Source organism: Marmota flaviventris, chromosome 3 (assembly GCF_047511675.1).
Source record: "Marmota flaviventris isolate mMarFla1 chromosome 3, mMarFla1.hap1, whole genome shotgun sequence".
NCBI classification, from domain to species: domain Eukaryota; kingdom Metazoa; phylum Chordata; class Mammalia; order Rodentia; family Sciuridae; genus Marmota; species Marmota flaviventris.
In genome coordinates this window covers 82,677,242-82,702,045 of record NC_092500.1, presented here as the reverse complement: position 1 = coordinate 82,702,045, position 24,804 = coordinate 82,677,242, and the positions used below count along the sequence as shown (strand labels likewise).

Below are 24,804 nucleotides of genomic sequence, written 5' to 3'. Positions count from 1 at the left end.
GGCTCCTGGCCAAAGAATTTGGAAACTAACATCAGTTGTCTTTTAGTAGGTGGAATGTAATGCTTGATTGATCCATGGAGTTTCTTTCTTTTCCTCTTTTTCCTTTTTTAAAGATTTATAATAATTTATTCCAAACGTATTAATCAAATGTTGGATTTTAAAACCATCTATCTGGCAAAGAATTCTATTTGCTAAACATGGATTAATTTATTAGAGGTGATTAGTATGGGTTCAGTGTGGCTTGGCAATGGCCAACAATGATAGAATTTGAATTAAAAATATTTATTAATTTGTACCATAGCTTCAGGTCTTTTATAAATAAATCTTGAGTCAGGTATCTGAATCATACCAATAAAAACTTTGCTAATTTATCCTTTTTCTGGAAAGCACATGGTTCCTTGTTTACATAGCTATTCAACAGATACTTTCTGATTACTAATCATGTCCAGTCACATTAAGAATATGAGATATTTAATCATTTTGAAAATAAAGAAGTTGGGATCAAGTGGTTATGTGTAGTGGAGGATTGGTTGGAATGTGCTTTGAAAAGCACCTATTTAGCAGCATTTTTGTCAGACCAAAATTTCTGCTTGGCTGTAAAGAATTGATGAAGGACTATTTCAGGTTTTACCAAGAATGACCAATTATGACTTAGTTTCTTCAGAAGGTATGATATGTGACATAAGTCTCTGTATTATTGAATTTCATTCAGAAAGCAAACCTGTTAATAAGATTGGGAATACATTCAAACAGTTCATTTTTTAACATGATTTTTTTTGGGGGTGGGGGCGGTACTAGGTATATAATTCAGTTCCTTGTACATGCTAGGCAAACATTCTACCACTGAGCTACATTGTTAGCCTAGAATATTTTTAAATAAACACTGAGATGACTGTCAGGAGATGTGATTTAGACTTTGCCCTGCCCTCACTTAACTCATTGACCTTGAACAAATTTCTTGACCTTTTCAAGCCTCACTTTTCTCAATAATTAAATGAGTGCATTGGGATAGTTATCTTTGACATCTATTTTTGTTTAAAAATTCTGCAGTTTTATTTAAGGCAAGAAGAGCATTTTCCTAAGTCTTCCCTTTCTATTGATGCTTTGGGATTTGACATTTTGAAAGAAAGCTATCATTGTGGTTAAATTTGGTTTTGACTACATTGAAGATAGGTTGTAAATTTTTGACTTTATTTTCTTGAATAAAAATTTCAGACTATGTATATGTAGTATTTGGTTATTCCTGTATTTTTCTTTTGGTAACTGGGCAGCCTGATATGCTACAGTGTGGTCGTATTATTAACTTTGAAGTAAGCAGAGCAGAGTTGATTGATCTAATTGTAGCATACTCTATCCTAGACTAGCCTAAAGAAAGTTGGAAGGTTGTCTTAGAAATAATTTAATCCAACTCTCTTACTTAACAGGTAAAGAAATATGACCAAAAAATGTTTGTTAACTTATATGTATAACAAATCAGAAAAAAGAACATTAACTATAATCTTATTTGTTCACCCACCCAGCATGTATATGAACCTAAATTCAAAATCAACTTCCACATGTTTTAATATTCTTATTTTGATTTAAAGTAGCTCTGTCTCTCTTTGATGAAGAAAAAAATTATTTTCTCATTTCTCACATATGTTTGGCCTTCAAATTCTACCCATTCTATTTTCTTTGTTCAGTCCTTATTTATTGAGCTGACACTATAAATAAGGCACCATGATATATATATATATATATATATATATATATATATATATATATATATATATATTCAATATCAAGTAAAACTTTACCTTCTCTAACTAAACATGTGTCAGACTTTGAAATATTTCTGATGCTTGTCTTTTTCTCATCTTATCAAGAGCCATAGTGTTAGAGTACTATCATTTTCTTTCCTAATATAGTATGTGTGTGTGAGGGGGTGGTGGTGTAGGCAGTGATAAGTTAATGCAAAACATTCAGTAATGATAGTTTCTATGAAAAAAAATAAAGTACAATTTGTGGATAATGATGAATGTTTATTATTTTACATAAAATTTCTAATTTGAAAGTTTAAAAGGATTGTCTTGGCTACTTTACTGGAGAGATAATGGAATTTCAGCAACAAGAGAGCATTGTAGTAATCCTGGTAAAGAATGCTCACGGTGCAACTAGAGAAGTAGCAGTGAAGATCTTACAAAGTGCTCAGACACTGGGTCATCTGATGGTTATAATATGTTTAAATAAATTAATTAAGGGAACAAATATTTGTAAAGGGTTTAGAACAATGCCATATTATTAAAGAGTTTCTTAAGGAATTTAAAATGAAAATCAAGACAACAAGATTTTGGGGCTGGGGATGTGGCTCAAGCGGTAGCGCGCTCGCCTGGCATGCTTGCGGCCCGGGTTTGATCCTCAGCACCACATACAAACAAAGATGTTGTGTCCGCCGATAACTAAAAAATAAATATTAAAATTCTCTCTCTCTCTCTCTCTCTCTCAAAAAAAAAAAAAGACAACAAGATTTTATAAAGAATTGTAGTACATGGTTTGTGAGAGAGAAAGAAGAGAAAATTAAAAATGATTTCAAGATTTTTTGTCTGAGCATGGGAATATTTATAGAGGAAAACCAGGATTTTGACTTTGAACTTCTTAACTTTCAGATTCTTTTTAGATACCCATGTAATTAGGTTAGTAGAGAAATAAATTTGGCAGTCAGCCATGACAGAGTTTGGGAATATATTGTAAGGAGTTACAGATAAATATTATTTAAGGTAATAGAATTAAGATTAATTAGTGTTTTAAAAAGAGGTCTGATCACCAGGGAACACCTACATTTAGAAGTTGGCACAATTTGTGCAACTTGCCAGGGAAAACAGTATTACCTGTTTTATTTAACCTCCCAGCACAGTTTTCTGGTTTTCTCTTTTGAGTTATTTGCTTTCAATTCCTCATGGCCTTGTGCTTCCCAGTACTCTTAAGTAGAACTTTTATTTCCTTTGCAGCATTAGAACTCTACAAACTGCTTGATCATTCACAGAAGCAAAAGTCAAGGGTTTTATAATTATTTTGAAAACAAAAGAGAAGAATAAATCATGATTTTTTTTTCTTTCAGGAAAAACATAAACAAGAACTGGAAGACATGAGAAAAGCTGGTCATGAAGCCCTTAGCATTATTGTGGATGAATATAAGGTAGAGGTTTTAGAATTTCTTTGTTTATTCTTTTAAACTTGAAAAACTTCAGTAAAAATTTTACACACATAAATCATGTGCAAGCATACAAAAATTGTATACTTATAGTGAAGCATATTTTGGTATATCATTCCTTTCAGTTGATCAATCAATGTCCATTGCAACATACTTGGTGGATTACAAGATAATGCTAGATATTGCACTGTATTGGTGAAACTTAGTCTATTTGAAAATATGATATCAGCAGGTGAAGAAATCTGAGTACAAAATACTGTAGAATTCATTTCTATGTTATCTATTTTGTCTCTGTGGAACAAAATGAGGAAAAGAAAGTGGCAAAGGAGGAGACTGGATATAATGAAGGTATAAAGTAGATCAGTAGAAAAATGAGAATAAGAGGGAAGGAGGAAGGAAGGGATCGGGATAGAAATATGGAATGAATTTAACAATAGCGTGATATAATCGTATATAAAATACTAAAAAGAATTTCACCTGTATATACATGTAGAAAATACTGATCTAAAATAAATAAATAAGGGAATGAAAGGAAGATCAATAGAGGAGAGGAGAAAGAACAACAAGAGAGAGCAGGGAAGGGAAGTTGGGGAATGGGGATTGAAATCAAATTCCTTATATGTATTATTTTGACAGATGAACCTAAATACTACATATAATTGTAATGCTTTAATTAAAAAATTTAAAAACCCAGTACCAGTACAACCAATACTAGAAACAAGAAAATCTTAATTTTAATTAAAAACAAAACAAAACATAACAACAGATGCCAATCTTCAGCTAATACTGATGTTAGAATTATCTGACAAGAATTTTAAGGTTCTGACAAGGATGGCATCCTTCATAAAAAAATGTTTTAACAAGAAATTATGTACATCACAACAGAAATGGAAAAACAAAAATCTCAGAAAGCTTTAGCAAAATAATAGATTATCTAAAGAAGCATCAAATGGAAATTTTAGAAGTAGAAAATGCAATTAACAGAATTTTTAAAAATCTGGGATGGTTTAACAGCAGATTGTAGAATAACAAAAAGAAAAGAATGTATGAATTTGAAAATAAAGAATAGAAATCCCTAACTTGAAAATAGAGAACAGGAAAAAGTCTGAAAACAAATGAGTAGGGATTTATGAATCTGTGGGATTACAGAAATGTTCTAAAATTTGTTTTCATTAAATGAGTCCTGAAAGAAGAGGGTGGAGTTTGAAAAAAAATTTAGTTACAGTAGCTGAAAATTCCCCAAATTTGGCAGAATATATAATACTATATATTCAAGATACCAAGTGAATTCCAAATGTGCTAACAAAAACAAAAGAGCAAAGAAAAGATCTTTGCTAAGGTACATTGTGATAGTTAATTACTATGTCAACTTGACTGGGCCAGGTTGCTCAGCTATTTTGTCACTTCTGGGATGGGGATGTTTCCACAAGGGTGTTTTCTGGGGGGATAAGATTACCATTTAACTCTGTGGACTCAGAGTAAAGCAGATTGTCTTCCATGATGTGGATTGGCAGCATTCAATTATTTGAAGATCAAAGATCAGTTTTCCCCCAAGCAAACAAGTGTCTGCCAACAGACTAACTTGAACTGCATCATTAGTTCTTCCTTAGGTCTGCATCCTGACATCCTTTTGACTTCAACTAGAACATCTGTCCATCTTTGCAAATTTTGAACTTGTTAGACTCCATAATTGCATAAGCCAATTCCTTAAAAACAGACCTCTATCTTTGTACACATCCTATTGATTCTGTTTCTCTGGAGACTCTGGTTAATACATCAGAGCCAGACTTCCCCGAACTAAATAGAAATCAGTCTTGGAAAAGAGAGAATAAATTTACATTTTTACCAATGGGAGAAAAGCAATTAGAAAGATGGTGGAGTTTTCACCAGAAGAAATGGAAGAACTATCAATTATTGGGGGGGGGGGGGGCGGGGAGAAAACTGTTAACCCAGAATTCTATATATGGTGAAAATATACTTCAGGAATAAGTAGTCGTTGTGGGGAGTCAACATATTCTCAGATGAAGGAAAACAGAATTTATCACAGCAGACCTACCTTTAAAAAATGGCTAAAGGAAATTGTTGCAACAAAAAGGAAATGATGAAGGAATCCTGGAACATAAAAGAACAAAGGGAAAAGGAAAAACATGGGTAAACATAATAGACTTTCCTTTTGAGTTTTCTAAATAATGTTTGTTGCAGCTGACCTTCTAACAGTGTCTGATGTAGTTCTATAATCTTGGAGCCATTTGAATGTAGTTCAGACATGTATTTCAGAGATTTTGATTTATTATGTAGTAGAAATGCTTTTTTCCATATATTATAAATATCCAAGCATCTGAAGTAATGCCTAGCAGTGATCAGTACAAAATAAAATTTAATTAAAAGCCAACCTGAATGACATACAATAGTAACTGGTAGAATTTGGGAAGGAAAGGAATAGAATAGATAAAGGAACTCTGGATTCCATCAGGGAATGCCTTATACACACATTGAAATGACACATTAAACCCCATTAATATGTACAGTTCATATATATTAATAAAAATAATATACATTTTAAAAATGAAAATAATTTAGTTATTGATATGATATTTTTTTAAAATATGGGCATTTATAGTTACAAATTTACTCCTAAAATATACTATATTTCATCCTGTAATTTTTGCTGTTATATTGTTTCCATTTTTATTCATGTTAAATATTTTCTAATGTTCCTTGCAATTTCTTTGCTGACCCATTAGTTCTTTAGAAATATGTTGTTTAATTTCCACAGAAATTTCCCCAATTTCTGGCTATGGTTGATTTCTACTTTAATTTCATTGTGGTTGGAGAACTTATTTTTGGTAACTTCAGTTTTTTAAAATTTAGTGGGGATCATTTTATGGGCTAGTTTATGATCTATCCTGTGGAATTTCCATGTGCACTTGAGAAGAATGAATATTCTACTACTGCTGGGTTTAGTGAGGTATTCTCTCTATGTCTCTAGGTGGAGTTGGTTTATAGTGCTGTTTCAGTCTCCTATATGCCATTGATAATTTACCTAGTTTTTCTATCCTTTATTCAACGTGGGGTATTTAAATGTCTGAGTATTATTATTATTGAATTATTTGTTTCCTTTCATTTTTATTAGTTTTTGCTTCGTGTGCTTATTTTGGAAATGTTCTAATTATATATTTGCATTTTTATGTCTTCATTATAGTTTGACGTTTTTGTTATGATGTTTTTTAATCTAATAAATTGTTTTGTTATACTTTTTTTTCTTATAATAGTAAAGCCACTTTATCTCTCTTTTGGTTGCTATTTGTATGGTATATGTTCCCCATATTGTTACTTTGAACCCATTTATGTCTTTGAATATAAAGTTTATCTTTTGCACAAATTTTATGTGTGTGTGTGTGTGTGTGTATATAGTTTTATGCACTTTCTTTTTAAATAAGTAAGAGACAAAAGAAGAAGAAAGGTCTAATTATGTTGTCATTTAAAATTACTTTCATAATTAACTTTTTTGGTTCCCCTCCCCTTTTTTTTCTTTTTTGTGGTACTGGGGATTGAACCCATGTGTGCTCTACCACTGAGCAATATCCCCAGTCCTTTTTAATTTTATTTTGAGACAGGGTCTCTTGCTGAGTTGCTGAGGCGGGCCTAAAACTGTGATCCTCCTGGCTCAGCCTCTCAAGTAGCAGGGATAACAGGATTCACCACTGCACCCAGTGGCCTGCTTTATTTTTGCATGTGGAATGGTCTGGTGTTTCTTGCATTAGTCTGAAGAGTATTTAAAGACTCTCTTAAACACATTTTTACCCCCTCTTTACCTGATTTCCCTGCTTAGCTTCTAACTTATTTTTTTTGTGTATTTTTTTTTACACCATGCTATTAGCTCCTATCATCTTTAAAATGATTGATCTATTGTTTTTGATTGTGCCCTGAAGCATACATTGCTCCATATTCTGATCCAATTGCAATCATCCCCCATGGCAAGGGCAGTTTGTACCCAGTATTTGAGGCTTTCTGTAAGTCTTCCTTATTAGAGAACTGCAATACTGTGTGTAGGTGCCAGAAGACTAAGATGGTTATTCGCTTATTCTTGATTTCCTCACCCTTATCTAACTTTTAGAACTGGAGCTATAATTAAGGGGAAAGAGGACAAGTACTGCATCTGTCATATGGCTGCTGTTGCCATTAAGTCCTACCTCCCTCTTCTTATGTCTTTTAATCCAAATTAAAGTAGTAGTTACTTTGTGTATATATATGTATATGTGTGTGTGTGTGTATAAAACCTTCATTTAAAAATGACTATCCTGGGGATAATGAAGATCTTGAGTTAGGACATTATTTGTACTTTTACTATATCCATACTAGTTAAAGATTTGTGTACATCCTTTTCTCATAAAAGAGATCCTCAGCCATTGGATTTTTTTTTTTTTTTTTTTTGGTGGAGAGGATACTGGGGATTGAACTCAAAGGAATTCGACCCCTGAGCCATATCCCCAGCCCTATTTTGTATTTTATTTAGAGACAGGGTTTTACTGAGTTGCTTAGCACCTCACTTTTTCAGACTCAGGCTTTGAACTTGAAATCCTCCTGCCTCAGCCTCCCAAACTCCTGGGATTACAGGCATGCATGTGCCACTGTGTCTGGCTAACCATCAAATCTTTACTGATGACTTTTCTATTTTTTTTAAAGTATGGGACTTTTTAAAAATAATTTTTATTTTTTAAAAGTAAATTGTACATTACAGACAAAACAAAACAAAACAAAAACAAACAAACAAAAAAACAAAGACACAAGCAAAGAACAAAGTCATCCAGTCACAAGAAGCTTAGTTGGACGTGTCCCTCTAGGTGTGTGCATATATACACAATATCCCATTTTGTGTGATTGAGATTGTGGTGTATATCATGCTTTTTCACACATCATGAATATTCACCAATTCAAAATCCTGAAGCTACGTGAGTTTTTTTTGATAACCAAGAATACACTACACCAACTCAATCTGTTATCATTTCTGGGGACAAAAATTTCACTGAAGACAGAAATGGCAACAGGCCTCTAGATAGACATAATTGCTTCTTGGCCTTTTGGCTAAGATCAAGTGTAGTATATGTTCTTATCAGTATGGGTCTTTTTAAATGAATAATTTCTCAGATTATAAATTTTATTACATTTTGTGATTTTTGTCTCAGAAAATTTCCACAACTTCCAAATATTAATTAAAACCTTAATAATCAAAGTGCCATTCTTGTTTTATACACATAATCAGGTACATGCAGAAAAACCCTAAAGTTCCAGTTCATTTTTTGTTAGCATATCATGTGTACCTAACACCATTCACATGAAACACCAGTTTTTAAGCTTCCAAATGATGTGATCAGCAATTTCTCACTTAAAAATAGAAGCAAGCTGGGTTTTGACTTAATCTTTTCACGAGGAATTGAAAATTTGGGTTCGCCTTGTGTTAGCCTTGTATTTAAGAGCTTAGCTGACCTCATCAAATTGGAATTTATTTCTTTTGAGTAATAACTATCTTCACACACTTTAAATCATCTACTCAGGAGTGGTCTAAAGACAATATGCAATCCATTGCCACATTTAAACAACTATAAGATTTGTAGTTATTTTCTAGCATTAGGCCTCTCAGTCTTATCTTATGCTATCTTTAGTAAGTTTATGGAATTATTTATATATCTTTTCCCTTGATTATCTGAAGGAATGTTACACATCTGACTTAATTTCTACTGTGAATCTGCTAAGTACTTATATTAGTAGAGGTTACTGATTAAGAGCCTAGATTTTTGAAATTAGATAGACCTGGGTCAAAGCCCCACCTCTGCTATTTGCTGATAGTGAGACATTGGGCAACTTTTAAAAATGCAATTTCTGGGCTGGGATTGTGGCTCAGCGGTAGAGCACTCACCTAGCACGTGCAAAGCCCTGGGTTTGATCCTCAGCACCACATAAAAATAAATAAATAAAGGTATTGTGTCCAATTACAACTAAAAAAAGAAAATGCAACTTCTACAGTAAGTGAGGGAATAAGCCATGGAAACTTCACAAAAGTGTTGTGGGCATGTAGTGAAAATAATAAATACTATGTAGCTAGTAATTAAGCCAGCCCTTAATAAATATTATCTATTATTGTTCATTATATTTACCCTATTTATTATCTAACATAGCAATTGTAATTCCTTTTCATTACCTTATGGCTGATTACTAGTGAGTGTACTTCTCAAAACTATATCGTACAGATTCTTTTGTTGTAAGCTTTGTAGAAGTATCCATTTAAGAGAAGTAGATGGTAGCCCAGCCCATCATAATACTGGACTCCTTGTTGGAAAAAAAACAGCCTTCTTTTGTTCATTTAGAAATAAATAGCTAACTGAAGAATGATGAAAAGGATATATAAATTTATTAAACTTTAGAAGAAAACAAATCTAATACTAACCTCATGTGCTGAATATGCCAACTTTTACCATAATGTTTACTTCATTTTATTTGTTTCTTTTATGTCATAACTTAAAAATCTTTTAGCCTGATAATTAGCAACAGTAAAGTAAATGTAGATCTTGGAAGGCTTTCCATAGAGCATGCCACATCTAAGATTGTTTACCACAGGAACTATAAAAATTTTCCTTTACTTGTTTAATTGAGCTTTTGTCTTGAAATTGTCATTCTCTAATATCTGCACTGGCTCAGACTTCACAAGTTATTAATGTCTGTACTTTCTTCTATTAAAGATTACTACACACGTTTTATAGTATCTTTTAAAAGAAAAACAAGAAATTATATTAATGTGATGCTATTTTGTTTTAATGCACATTCAGCAGTTGTCATTGACCAGATTACCTAAACCCTTTGGTTCCCAACTTTTGCAGCACATAATAAATTACTTAAGAAAAAGATCAATCAATGCAGGTTTACTCCTTGTAAATTCTAAATCTTTAGGTATAGATAGAATCTGGGTATCTGTATTGCTTTAAAGTTCTGTAAGTTATCCTGCCACTCCAAGTGAATTGTTAACCATTGCTTTATTCCTTTGTAAATATTTGTCAGTCTATTCTGCTTCAGGTTGCTGTTGTCATTTTCCCAATTTTTGTTATACATTATTGACTTTGTCAAGATGTGTGGTTGTGTGTGGTGCTTAAGTCTATGTATGCATGTATTTGTGTGTATTATATCCCCTTAAACTCATTGGGAAATTTTTCCATATAAGAAAGATGAAAGAAAGAAAGTCTTAACAGAAACTAAATGAGTGTAGGATAGGATGCTGTTTCTGGAAGTTAAGCTATAACTAAGAAACAAGGATTTGATGTCCATCAGTGTTTTTTTTTTTTTTTTTTTGTTTTTAACTTATGCCTTGTTTTCCTGGAGGTGCATAAGTGATCACTGTAAAGGAAAAAAATCCTTTATAGTGGAGGACTGGTACAATAATGCAGAGGAACTATCAAAGAAAGTCCTACATGGAAAAAATGCAGCATATTTGCTAAAGCAGATGTAGTTGTGTAATTTAAAGAACAAAAGGCCTTGTTTTTTAAAGAGAAAATATCCTCCTGCACAGATGTGTCTCTTGTTTTTCTTTTCCTAAGTATCTGTGTATACATATATTCAATTAATACTTTGTATATAAATACTTGAGGTAAAGCCATTTTAAATACTTACCCACTCAAAATGATTTTTCTTTTTGCCCTAAATAACTTTTGGGAAGAATTTTCCAAGGGAAATACTTAGTTGACTCAGTGTGTTAAAATTCAAAGTCAAAACTTCTGCTAACATTCTATAATAGTGAGTGGAAAGCACTCAAGAAATTAAGTTCAACATATTGTTTTTATTTTATCTCACTTTGAGCTCAGTTCATTAAAAATTCCAACTTGGCACAAATAGGATATGAACATATTTTTTAGTTAAAATTTTTGTTTTGCTACTGTATATAGAATTTTCTCTTTCAAGGCAACAACAGTAGCCACCTCCTTTCTTTTTTCCTTCCTTAAATATGATATTTACTTTAATATGGATCAGTTGCATAAAGCCCTCCCTTTTAAAACTCTTATACAGTTTTTAAAAATTTCATCCTGTAGTGGCATTTGTAAGTTTTGTTTTTTTTTTTTAAATTCTGTTTTTTTTTTTTATTTTTGCAATTAAATTACACTGTTTTGTGTTCTTTGTTTAAACTTCAAAGGTTTAGTCATTTTGCAGATAACATAGGAGAAGTATTGAAACATTGTTGAATTTTGACAAAGTTGACAAGATTCATCAAAATACAGATTTGAAAATAGCCATAAAAAGGCAAAAAATGAAATGCAGTTTGTTATAAAGTTTCTATGCCAACACCTAATAAATTATGGGTGGCTAAACTGAACCTTTGCTGTGCCATATTTTTTGGTGATGTGAAAATTAATTACTGGTCATCATATTAATCTGGAAACTAGATGAGTTTCTTATACAGTCTTCTCAAACTCTAGGGCATTCTGTTTTGTTTGTTCAGTTAGTCAAGTTTTAAAAACTCATTCATATATAGCTAAGCATTTCAAGATCTTTTCACTGGAGTTGGACATGCAGATGTATAGACCCTTTGCCCTTTTGTGCTCTTTGTTTCTTAAACTTAACTAAATCTATTATTTTAAATTAGTGTATTGTAATCCAAATGCCAAAAACCACTCCATGCTGAGCATATAAATAGTTCTTATAAATTCTTGACTATTTTAATGAGAAGGCAAGGAATGGACAGATTCTTTTCTAAAGTCTTAGAATATTTTTTGAAGAGGATTTTCTGATACATTTTTTCCCTCGCCAATATTAGAGCATTGAATCAGATACACTGAAATTTTGTCTCATTAGGTATATGAATTTCTGTTACTTATAGTGAAAAACGATGCAAAATTGCTATATAAAATTGCTTTGAAATTTTGATAACATTAATCTCTCATGTTAACTACCCTTTATTTTATTGAGCATTTTGGTCCTCTATGCATTCTCTGAAAAGCTTAAATATGCCTTAAATTCCTTTTTGTAAAGATTGCTTTGAATTGTAGCAACATAATATATGTCGTGTGCCAGCTTGCAGTATCACATGAGTCCTGTATTCCATTTTTCAAAAACATCCACTTGCTTGTGTTTTATTTGAACTCTTGAATTGTTTGTACTGTTTTATAAGGGAGAATGTATTACATTTAGGAATCCAGTTTTTCCCAGGGTGTAGAATTACTTGTATTGTATAAAGTTCTCTTCCAAGGAGGGAGAAACAACTTTGTTGTCTATTCTTTGAATATATTCCCTTGATTAGATATCATTAAGTCTTTGTTCAAATATGGGAAAAGTAAAACTTAAGAGATGTAAGATCTGACTATGTCTTTATTTGAATTCCACCATTTTGTTAACCCAAAGGTATGAAATAAATTTATAGTTTCAGTTATTTGATTGAACAAGGATTCTCATAAATTCCAACTTTTATCATATGATCAGATTTTTCCTGGACAACTAAAGATGTTTGCTGTGGCCAATAAAGTTTGGCCTAACAGCATACTAGAGATACTGGTGATTGGTTTGGAACTAATGACTTGGCTTGTCCTTTCTTATCCCTCCCACCAAACTTAACCTCAGTGGAGGATTGAGAAAGTTTTGGTAGTTGAGAATAGTTCTGTATGCCTGTGAGTTTCCTGCGCTAAGCCAGAATTTTGCATGCAAGGCTATTCTTGTGGTTTTTCTAGCCAGGCCAAACCCAAAAAGCATTGGAAACATTGCAAGAAAACTTGTTCTATTATAGAGTTAAGGCTTGCCTTTATATTGTTACTAAATAATCATCCTGATAGAGTAATAAAGGGTAAGACTGCATTCTGTATCATGGATACAAATTTCAATGTATTTGAATTTCAGAATAGGCTTTTAAAAAGAACTCCAGGGGTAAGAAATTTCAAAGTGAAGGAAGTGTTAGTTGGTTTGTAAGACATTGTAAGACCTGTCTCTTACCCCTTAATGATTCTTCACCTTATAAAATGTACTTTAAATGTTATAGATTTTTTTAGATTAATATTTATGACAAATATTGGTAAGAATTGAGCAATTTGTCAATATCAGTCTTATTCTACCCTGATATTGTTGATTAATTACAGATTTCTGGTTATTATCACAAAATTTAGACTACTACTATTGTGTTCTGAGTCTATAAATCTATAAATGATATTATCTTTCTATATTCACCTGATAGAAGTTTGACATGTTCTGATGGAATTGAAAGTTTGACTCTTCCCATTATCTAAATTGATTTAGCAGATTTCTATGGCTGGATTAGTGCTCATATTATAGTATCTGTAAAGAATACATTTCTACGGCTGGGGTTGTGGCTCAGTGGTAGAGCACCTACCTTGCACCTGTGAGGCACTGGGTTTGATCCTCACCTCCACATAAAAAATAAATAAATAAATACATAAACAAAATAAAGTTATTGTTTTCATCTACAACTAAAATGTTTTAAAAAATACATTTCTATAACTATTCCTGTGAATGTAGTGGATCAATTATGCATTCCTTAAGCTTTAATTTTTCTGATGAACTGAACTATCAGCAAGACTTTTGTAGATTGAGGTATTTTCAATTTTAGAATTTGGAAAGCATTACTTAATTAGAATTTAGAGGGAAAAATGATCTCTTTTTTTTGTTAATAGATTTATTTATTCACTGGCCACTAATAGTCCAGTTAGTGAAAGGTCATATATTGCCAGCAGAGAAAATGCTCTGAAAATACACTGATACTTTAGACCTTCTTTTACTCATTACATACATTTTCTACGTCCAGATGAGGACATTACAAAAAACTATTTGTAAAGCTGATGGGAAGACTATACTTCCCATCACTTCTGGACACAGTGGCTCACACATGTAATTTCATCTACACAGGAGGCTGAGGCAGGAGGTTCACAAGTTGAAGGCTATATTGGGCAACTCAGCAAAACCCTATTTCAAAATAAACCTAAAAAAAAATGGCTGGTGTTGTAGTTTAGTGGTAGAGCACTCTTGGATTCAATGCCCAGTACCACTATTTAATAAATGCACAGATACATGCATATATATATATATATATATATATATATATATATATATATATGAATGAGTATACTTTTAATTTTTAAATTTTTTGCTTGATGGAAAAGAGTGACTCAGTTTATTCTTTACTTTGAACTATCAAACACGATCTGAAAAAGGAAAGCAGGAGTGTAATAACTAATACCATTTTGAAGAATAGCATTTTAACATGTTTGTTTTATTTCTAATTAGGGTATAATACAATATCAAAATAAAGGGCTGGTTTTTATTCTCCTCAACCTTTATCTTAGTAGAGGTCAAATAATTTGCTTAAAATTGGCACATTTCTGATTAACAGTGTATTGTCAAGTTGCTTTGTTTCAAGGAAAAAGGGATTTCCATTTGAGGAATGATACATGTAAGTTTGATTGATTCTATTTTACCTGGAGCATGAGGTTATAAGATTACCTCACCTTACTGTTTTATCAGGATACTCAGGTAGTCAGTTTTTGATAATGATTCCATTATAAAACCCAATCTAGTCTATTATTAAACCAGCAAGTTTACTTTGTGCCATCATATCATAGTGAGACATTTTTATACTCATTAGTATTATTCTTTTTGAGACATTTTGATGACTTTGTCACTTTCCCTGGTTTTTCCTTACTGACCATTAAGCTAGGACTTGACACTACTGAGGACCTGTGCACCTTCTTTAGTTTTGGGGGTGATGTCTTCTGAGATTTTTGTGCCTACATCAGTGGATTTTAAGTATTTTAGATACTACCCTTAATGTAATAGATTCTATAATGTAATATTGTTAACGGTTAACTAGAAAAGCATCTAGTAGAAGTATTTTTAAATTGTCATCTAAGTTCACAAACTACTTCTTTTTATGAATAAATGAAATGTTGAAGGCTATTTTTCTTTTCATTTTTTTTATTAGTTGCACATGACAATACAATGATCTTGACATATCATACATTTGAATCAAATGGGTATAATTTCTCATTTTTTGCAGAATAACATTGGTTATACAGACATGTATATACATATCAAAATAAAGGACTGTAATACTAGTGTCTACTTTATTCTGCTGCGCTTCCTATCCCCTCTCCCCCTGCCTACCTCCCCTCCCCTCCCATCATTTCTCTCTACCCAATCTAATGTGACACATTTCTTTTTTTTTTTTCAATTTTTCTACTGATGAGCCTTATTTAAATCAAATCACTAATTTCTTTTTAACTATTGGTGAATTTTCAATGTGAGGAAAATTTATTTTCTATTATTTGAGGTACGTATTTGATGAATGGATCTCAGTTAATTTGAAGGAAATTAGTATTTTAATGGTCATAAATCTAATCACTAAGAAAGTAATCCATAGAGCATGAATATAAGTCTTAAAAAACAACAGATTATTAGAATAATTATTAGAACAAATTACTAGAAAGGTCTTAGGTATAATATCATCATTAATGCAAAGGATTAAGTAAACTGTCATAATCTGACAGGATTTCTTTGTCACTGGTAGAGAAGAGATTCTGGAATTCTCCACATTTATTGTATGAGGAATCTGAGACAGATATAGTGCAATGAATACATGCATGTAAACAAACAAAGGCAGAGTTTTAAATAAAAGCCGGGTTACTAACTCAAGACTTGATTTCAGACTCTATTTAACAAAATACACTGCTTCCTTGGAGAAAGTTCATACATCTGTGTTGAAGCCAAATATTTCTGACATCTATATGAGTGTCTGTCTTCCCATAGCCTCTGATTCTTTATTTTAGGAATTGAGGCTCATGTGTTAATAACCAGGTGCTTTATTTAATGCTATAAAAGATTATAAAGAGGTTGTTCCAGTCAGAATTCTTTTTTCCTTTCCTCTCTTTTTTAACTGAAACTGTAGCTCTGATTCAAGTCACAAGGAGCAATATTGTGGCATCTGAGGGAGAGGCCTATCCATGTGGCAGCTTTTCAGAAGGTTAAAGTATCTGGAAGGCAGACATGTAGAATCTCTGTGCTATACTTAATTTTAGAAACTTCTTAATTTTAATGTGTTGTCCATGGCACAAAAGAAATTTTCACTGGGAGACTTTTGTGGTGTTTGAGGTAACAACTCTTATGTTACTAGAATCCCTTAACAACAAGGCCAACAGGAATGATTCCCTCTGTCCTGAAGATTTTCTTTGGCTTTCACAGCCTGCAGAGCACTTTATAGCATGGCTAGACTATATTGAATTTCCATGTTTAGATCTACACCCATAATTTAACATTTTTCTTTTTGAATTATATAGTAACAGTGCACTACTCTTCAAATACATAGAAAAATCTGAGAATCACTGCAATTCCAATCATAATTCCAATTGCTTGAGATATGAAACAGGATCAATTTTCAGTAGCCTCAACATGACCTTGAAATTTCTCTTCTTTTTTTAAATTAAGAAAAGAGGGTGAAATCTTTTTTTTTCTTAACCCATTTTTTTTTTCCTCAAAATGTTAGGTATTAGTTTCTGTTCTGCTTTTTAAAAAGAAATAGGGTCAAATCTATCCTCATCACTCTCAGACCACTAGCATTTACTCTTGCACCTATGTTCTCCCCAAGATTGATCTCCCAGGGTCTGAATATTGCTTAATCTCTGCCAGCTGGGTAGCAAGACCATGAACTTGGACTTGAATCCAGAGCCAGACTTGAACAAAAGAAAGTTTTAAATTCCGATTAAATCCTTGTCTGAGAAAACTTTACTCCCTTGTCCTTTTTACATTGTATTTTTGAATCATCTCTCCATGAGAGGTTTTTAATCACATTATTTCTGTTCATACTCCAACAAAATTTTCTAAAATGTCTACTGTTTTCTGAGGTGCCTAATGTTTCTCCTCTTACACAACCAACAACTTCTGTACCTTAGTGTGATTACTAGCTCACCAATATGAGGCTGTTTTAAAATATGTGTATATAATAATGAATGAGATCAAGTGTTCACTTTCTTCTTTGGAAGAACAAACCAATGAAGTTACAGATTGAAGTTTTAGATCCCCAAATTGACACACAATATTTTTGAATAGCCAAGAGTTAATAAGTAGGACAAATTATTAATCAAGAGTGACATTCACAACCATATGTAATCAGCTGCCATCATTTGGGCACTGTTTCTTCATTTTTATAGTCATTATTACCACTGTAAGTACTGTAGAAAAACTGCATGTTAGAAAATGTTCAGATGAAGTTCAAGTAAATATTATTTGATAGGTTTGTTTATACCTGTAGGATTTTTCTTGTGAAGATATAGAAAAAGAAAATAATTCTGTGAGTTCTTATTAGGATTAACTTTCATTATCAGGCAGGATTTTTGCATTAATTACTTGACCCTACAGTACTAAAAAATAATCCATGCATGTTGCGTTAATTTTGTTTCTAATTTATTTAATGTTTCCTAGAAAAGTAAATACTACATTTTTCTTTAATTGTACATTGATGGGAAAAGTTTTGATAGCATTTGAGTGACTTTTATACCATGCAACATTGTTTGAAGGCTTTTAAAAATATGTCAGATTATAGAAATTTCCTTGCTTAAAGCCTTGTAGTGGTTTCTCATGGCAGGTACAGTAGAAATAAGGTGCCATGCCCCACTGGATCCTGGCTTTCTACTTACTTTTCTGATGATTGAAAACTCATTCTGATGTAGAGCCCTGCAAAACTATACGCTCTGGGATTAGGAGTTTGGCCTATTATTAAAGTACAAAAGGAGGACCAATGTGAATATATCTATTGAAATTCCCTGGTTTGTACCCTAGACTGTATTTTAGTTCTTGAACTCCTCATTAGAATTATTTTTATTCCAGGACTTGGTGCTGTGACCTTTAAAGGTATTATGGTTTGCATATTATCCCCCAAAAGATTGTGTCATACAATGCAGGAATGTTCTGAGGTAAAATTAGTCTATGAAAGCTATAACCTAATCTGTGAATTATCAATTTGATGGATAGATAATGTGAAAGGAGCACTGTACTGGGTGGAAACTGTAGGCAGGTGGGGCATAGCTGGAGGAAGTAGGTCACTCAGAGAATGCCTTGAGAGATTATATTTTGCCCTTGGCTTCTTGTGTTCTGTCTACTTCCTGCCTTCCTCAAGCTGAGAAGCTTTCCTCTGCCTTGCTCTTCCTCCATGATGTTCTGCTGCACTTCAGGCTCAGACCAATGGAGTCAGCCAACCATTGACTGACCCTCTGAATTGTGAGTGTAAAATAAACTTTTCCTCCTCTCAGTTGTTCTTGTCAGGTATTTTGGTCACAATGACGAAAAGCCAATGAAGACAGATGAGAATGTACTCCTAGACTTATGTATGGCTGAGTTTTTCCTTCTCCACCTGTGACACTCAAACTCTATTTATCCATCTTTAAGAGAGCCTTTCTTGAATATTCTGTCTGAAAAATTTACCCTCCACTATTCTTTAATTTTTACCTTCTTATATTCTTCACTGCAGGTAGTATCATCAGTAATGATTTGTGTTGTTGACCTTCAATTGTCCTTGCCCTTTCAATCGTTTTGCCAACAATGTAAGCTCAGAAGATTAAGAACCTTGTTTTTTGATTCACTTTGTACATCCAGTACCTGAAACAGTGTCTGGAATAAAGTATTCATTCAGTGAATATTTGTTGAATGAGTCAATAATTAAATGAATGACAAAAATGAGAATAAGTGCTTTTTTCAGAAAAAGAAGTCTGCTTTAGCTGGGTTAGAGTAGCTAAGACAAACAGAAGCAAATGGATGGAGTGAAATTCAATTATTTGTTATACTGTCTTTTCTGTATTTGGGGCACATCTCTTAATCATAGTGTTTGTTTCTTAATCTGTAAAGTAGGTATTTAAAACCTTTCTCATGGAAAAAGATAAATGAATAATTCAGTAAGAGATCATTTTTTTACATAGGTGCTTTAGTCAAGTTTTTACAAAGTTTTATTCAAGGGGGCTTTCCTTTTAAATAATAAAACTTGCTTATAATCCAAGTATTATGTATAATTATATGACAAAATAAAAAATAATTTTAAAAATTTGCTTATGTTTGAAATTTTTTAGGGAATATTACAGAACATGCTAACAACTTAATGGCTTTATAAAATTTGAAGTACCCTTTTTCTCAAAAGGAAGTTTTTTTATTTGTTCTAATTAGTCATACATAATAGTAGAATGCATTTTGATTCATTGTACATAGTTGGAGTACAACTTTTCATTTCTCTGGTTCTGCACAATGTAGAGTCGCACCACACGTGCACTCATACATGTACCTAAAGGTAATGATTTTCATCTCATTCCACCATCTTCAAAAAGATGATTTGCACCATAAAAAATATAAAAGTATCCCTTCACAGTCTTAATTTAAGTATTTTGCAGATACCTTCCAGTTATGCTCCTTTTCTTTTTAGCTATGATGGGAAAAGAAAGTTTGAAAGAAGAAAAGAAGTTTGAACAAAAAAGACTGAAATATTTTAAAATGATAGAGAAAAATTGATGCTTGAAAAGCAAATAGACAGATTTGGACATATCAAAATCAGGATTGATTTTTCAGTTGATTCAGCACATTTGTTGAATGGCATTTATGTGCTAGACATTGTCATAGATACATCGTGTGTGTCTGTGAGTTGAGCAAAGATTCCCGTTTTCTACAGCTTAAATCCTAGTTGGAATATTGTGTTTATGGTAAGTTTTGCCTCTGGATTGCTCTGTAGCTTTATACTTTTCTCCATTTGTGTAAGTAAGTGTAACTGAAAGGATGGACAGATAAAATTTTTGTGACTTTCAAAGTAATAATAATAACTGTTGTAACTAGTATTCTTTTCTGGTCTTCATAACTACCAAGATCATATTAATGTTTCAGATACCATCTGGTTCTGAAAGACACATCTGCTCTGCAAATCTGGACAAGTAATTAATTTCACGAGGCTGGAATCTGATCTGTAACAGTTTGGCTATTTCAAGGGAGAAGAAAAATTGGCAGATTTATTGAAACAATGAATTGTAATCTGATGGCAGTAGTCCACTTTGGATATGCTTCTTTTTTGTCATTTAAATTCCAGCATACATCCAATTCATTAAAGAAATGCACATCAATAGTTTCTAGTATTTGAGCTACTGGGATTGAACTTGGGGTACTTGGCCACTGAGCCAATCCCCAGCCCATTTTGTGTTTTATTTAGAGACAGTGTCTCTTTCAGTGAGTTGCTTAGCACCTTGCTTTTGCTGAGGCTGGCTTTGAATTCGAGATCCATCAACCTGCCTCAACCTCCCCAGCTGTTGGGATTATAGGCGAGCATCACTACGCCCAGCTTGCATGTATTTTTCGACCATTCGTATTTCTTCTTCTGTGAAGTGCCTGTTCAGTTCCTTTGCTCATTTACTGATTGAATTCTTTGTTTTTATTGATGTTAAGTTTTTGAGTTCTTTGTATATCATGGAGATCAATGCTCTATTTGAGGTCCATGTGATAAAGACTACCATTCTGTAGTCTCTCTCTTTATTTTCTTGATTGTTTTCTTGCTGTGAAGAAGCTTTTTGTTTGATACCATCCCAATTATTGATCTTGATTTTATTTCTTGTGCCTTAGAAGTCTTTTTAAGGAAGTCAGTTCCTAAGCCAATATGATGGGGAGTTGGGCCTACATTTTCTAATGGTAGAAGTTATTTTTTAAAAAAATGGACTACCATTTGGGGAATAGCATTACCCACACTTTGTGCAGGGAACAGTACAATGAGTGCACATGGGTATAGAGACAAGTACCACTGAGTTCTTGTACTAAAGGAACCTATAATCTTGCTCACACTTCTAAAATTGTAGTGTTCCTCAAGTATGGTAATGAGTTTTCCCCAAGCTTAGTGAGTTGGATTCGCTGAGATAATACTGCCAATCTCTGATAGAACAGTGACCAAGACCTAAGTTTATTAGGTACAAAACATTTCTTGCCCTTGGTAGCATTCTTTTCAATATGGAATACATGGATATACATCTTGCATTTCTATCTCTAATATATATACCAGGAGAATTTTAATGCTTTTTCTGTGTGTTAAGAATGACTTAAAATAGATTAGAAAGGAAATAATTTCATATATCTTTTTATTTTTTTATTTTTTTTTTTATTGTTTTTATTGTTGGCTGTTCAAAACATTACATAGTTCTTGATATATCATATTTCACAATTTGATTCAAGTGGGTTATGAGCTCCCATTTTTACCCCATATACAGATTGCAGAATCACATCAGTTACACATCCATTGATTTACATATTGCCATACTAGTGTCTGTTGTATTCTGCTGTCTTTCCTATCCTCTACTATCCCCCCTCCCCTCCCCTCCCCTCCCCTCCCCTCCCCTCCCCTCCCCTCTTCTCTCTCTGCCCCCTTTACTGATATTCGTTTGTCCCCCTTGTATTATTTTTCCCCTTCCCCTCACTTCCTCTTGTATGTACTTTTGTATACCTCTGAGGGTCTCCTTCCATTTCCATGCATTTTCCCTTCTCTCTCCCTTTCCCTCCCACCTCTCATCCCTGTTTAATGTTAATCTGCTTCTCATGCTCTTCGACCCTACTCTGTTCTTAGCTACTCTCCTTATATCAAAGAAGACATTTGACATTTGTTTTTTAGGGATTGGCTAGCTTCACTTAGCATAATCTGCTCTAATGCCATCCATTTCCCTGTAAATTCTATGATTTTGTCATTTTTTAATGCAGAGTAATACTCCATTGTGTATAAATGCCACATTTTTTTTATCCATTCATCCATTGAAGGGCATCTAGGTTGGTTCCACAGTCTAGCTATTGTGAATTGTGCTGCTATGAACATCGATGTAGCAGTGTCCCTGTAGCATGCTCTTTTTAGGTCTTTAGGGAATAGACCGAGAAGGGGAATAGCTGGGTCAAATGGTGGCTCCATTCCCAGCTTTCCAAGAAATCTCCATACTGCTTTCCAAATTGGCTGCACCAATTTGCAGTCCCACCAGCAATGTACAAGTGTACCCTTTTCCCCACATCCTCGCCAGCACTTGTTGTTGTTTGACTTTATAATGGCTGCCAATCTAACTGGAGTGAGATGGTATCTTAGGGTGGTTTTGATTTGCATTTCTCTGACTGCTAGAGATGGTGAGCATTTTTTCATGTACTTGTTGATTGACTGTATGTCCTCCTCTGAGAAGTGTCTGTTCAGGTCCTTGGCCCATTTGTTGATTGGGTTGTTTGTTCTCTTATTGTCTAATTTTTTGAGCTCTTTGTATACTCTGGATATTAGGGCTCTATCTGAAGTGTGAGGAGTAAAGATTTGTTCCCAGGATGTAGGCTCTCTATTTACCTCTCTTATTGTATCTTTTGCTGAGAAAAAACTTTTTAGTTTGAGTAAGTCCCATTTGTTGATTCTAGTTATTAACTTTTGTGCTATGGGTGTCCTATTGAGGAATTTGGAGCCCGACCCCACCGACTGTAGATCGTAGCCAACTTTTTCTTCTATCAGACGGCGCGTCTCTGATTTGATATCAAGCTCCTTGATCCATTTTGAATTAACTTTTGTGCATGGCGAGAGAAAGGGATTCAGTTTCATTTTGTTGCATATGGATTTCCAGTTTTCCCAGCACCATTTGTTGAAGATGCTATCCTTCCTCCATTGCATGCTTTTAGACCCTTTATCAAATATAAGATAGTTGTAGTTTTGTGGATTGGTTTCTGTGTCCTCTATTCTGTACCATTGGTCCACCCGCCTGTTTTGGTACCAGTACCATGCTGTTTTTGTTACTATTGCTCTGTAATATAGTTTGAAGTCTGGTATCGCTATACCGCCTGATTCACACTTCCTGCTTAGCATTGTTTTTGCTATTCTGGGTCTTTTATTTTTCCATATGAATTTCATGATTGCTTTCTCTATTTCTACAAGAAATGCCGTTGGGATTTTGATTGGCATTGCATTAAACCTATAGAGAACTTTTGGTAATATCGCCATTTTGATGATGTTAGTTCTGCCTATCCATGAACAGGGTATATTTTTCCATCTTCTAAGATCTTCTTCTATTTCTCTCTTTAGGGTTCTGTAGTTTTCATTGTATAAGTCTTTCACCTCTTTTGTTAGGTTGATTCCTAAGTATTTTATTTTTTTTGAAGATATTGTGAATGGAGTGGTTGTCCTCATTTCCATTTCAGAGGATTTGTCGCTGATATACAGGAATGCCTTTGATTTATGCGTGTTGATTTTATATCCTGCCACTTTGCTGAATTCATTTATTAGCTCTAATAGTTTCTTTGTAGACCCTTTTGGGTCTGCTAGGTATAGAATCATGTCATCTGCAAATAGTGATAATTTAAGTTCTTCTTTTCCTATTTTGATGCCTTTAATTTCTTTCGTCTGTCTAATTGCTCTGGCCAGTGTTTCGAGAACTATGTTGAACAGCAGTGGTGAGAGAGGGCATCCCTGTCTTGTTCCAGATTTTAGAGGGAATACCTTCAATTTTTCTCCATTCAGAATGATGCTAGCCTGAGGCTTAGCATAGATTGCTTTTACAATATTGAGGTATGTTCCTGTTATCCCTAGTTTTTCTAGAGTTTTGAACATAAAGGGATGCTGTACTTTGTCGAATGCTTTTTCCGCATCTATCGAGATGATCATATGGTTCTTATTTTTAAGTCTATTGATGTGGTGAATAACATTTATTGATTTCCTTATATTGAACCAGCCTTGCATCCCAGGGATGAATCCTACTTGATCATGGTGCACAATTTTTTTGATGTGCCTTTGTATCCGAGTGGCCAGAATTTTATTGAGGATTTTTGCATCTAGGTTCATTAGAGATATTGGTCTGTAGTTTTCTTTCTTTGAAGTGTCTTTGTCTGGTTTAGGTATCAGGGTGATGTTGGCCTCGTAGAATGAATTTGGAAGTTCTCCCTCTTTTTCTATTTCCCGAAGTAGCTTGAAAAGTATTGGTATTAGTTCCTCTTTAAAGGTTTTGTAAAACTCTGCTGTATACCCATCCGGTCCTGGGCTTTTCTTAGTTGGTAGTCTTTTGATGGTTTCTTCTATTTCCTCAATTGATATTGGTCTGTTTAGGTTGTCTATATCCTCCTGACTCAATCTGGGCAGATCATATGACTTAAGAAATTTATCTATGCCTTCACTATCTTCTAATTTATTGGAGTATAAGGATTCAAAATAATTTTTGATTATCTTCTGTATTTCTGAAGTGTCTGTTGTGATATTGCCTCTTTCATCCCGTATGTTAGTGATTTGAGTTCTCTCTCTTCTTCTCTTCGCTAGCATGGCTAAGGGTCTGTCGATTTTGTTTATTTTTTCAAAGAACCAACTTTTAGTTTTGTCAATTTTTTCAATTGTTTCTTTTGTTTCGATTTCATTGATTTCAGCTCTGATTTTAATTATTTCTTGCCTTCTACTTCTTTTGCTGTTGTTTTGCTCTTCTTTTTCTAGGATTTTGAGATGAAGTATGAGATCATTTATTTGTTGGTTTTTTCTTTTTTTAAGGAATGAACTCCAAGCAATGAATTTTCCTCTTAGAACTGCTTTCAATGTGTCCCATAGATTCCGATATGTTGTGTCTGTGTTTTCATTAATCTCTAAG

General features: G+C 33.3%; 1 protein-coding gene and 1 pseudogene across 2 annotated transcripts in view; both read left to right on the top strand.

Moving 5' to 3' along the window:
* Ccdc91 (coiled-coil domain containing 91) overlaps positions 1-24,804 on the top strand; it is a 351,748-nt gene that overhangs the window by 159,759 nt on the left and 167,185 nt on the right. For both annotated transcript variants that reach the window (XM_027934258.3, XM_071610023.1), the window contains one exon: positions 3,098-3,175. In XM_027934258.3, coding sequence (XP_027790059.1) covers positions 3,098-3,175 — 78 coding nt within the window. The remainder of the gene's footprint in view (positions 1-3,097; positions 3,176-24,804) is intronic.
* LOC114091770 (U2 spliceosomal RNA) lies at positions 8,256-8,394 on the top strand (annotated as a pseudogene).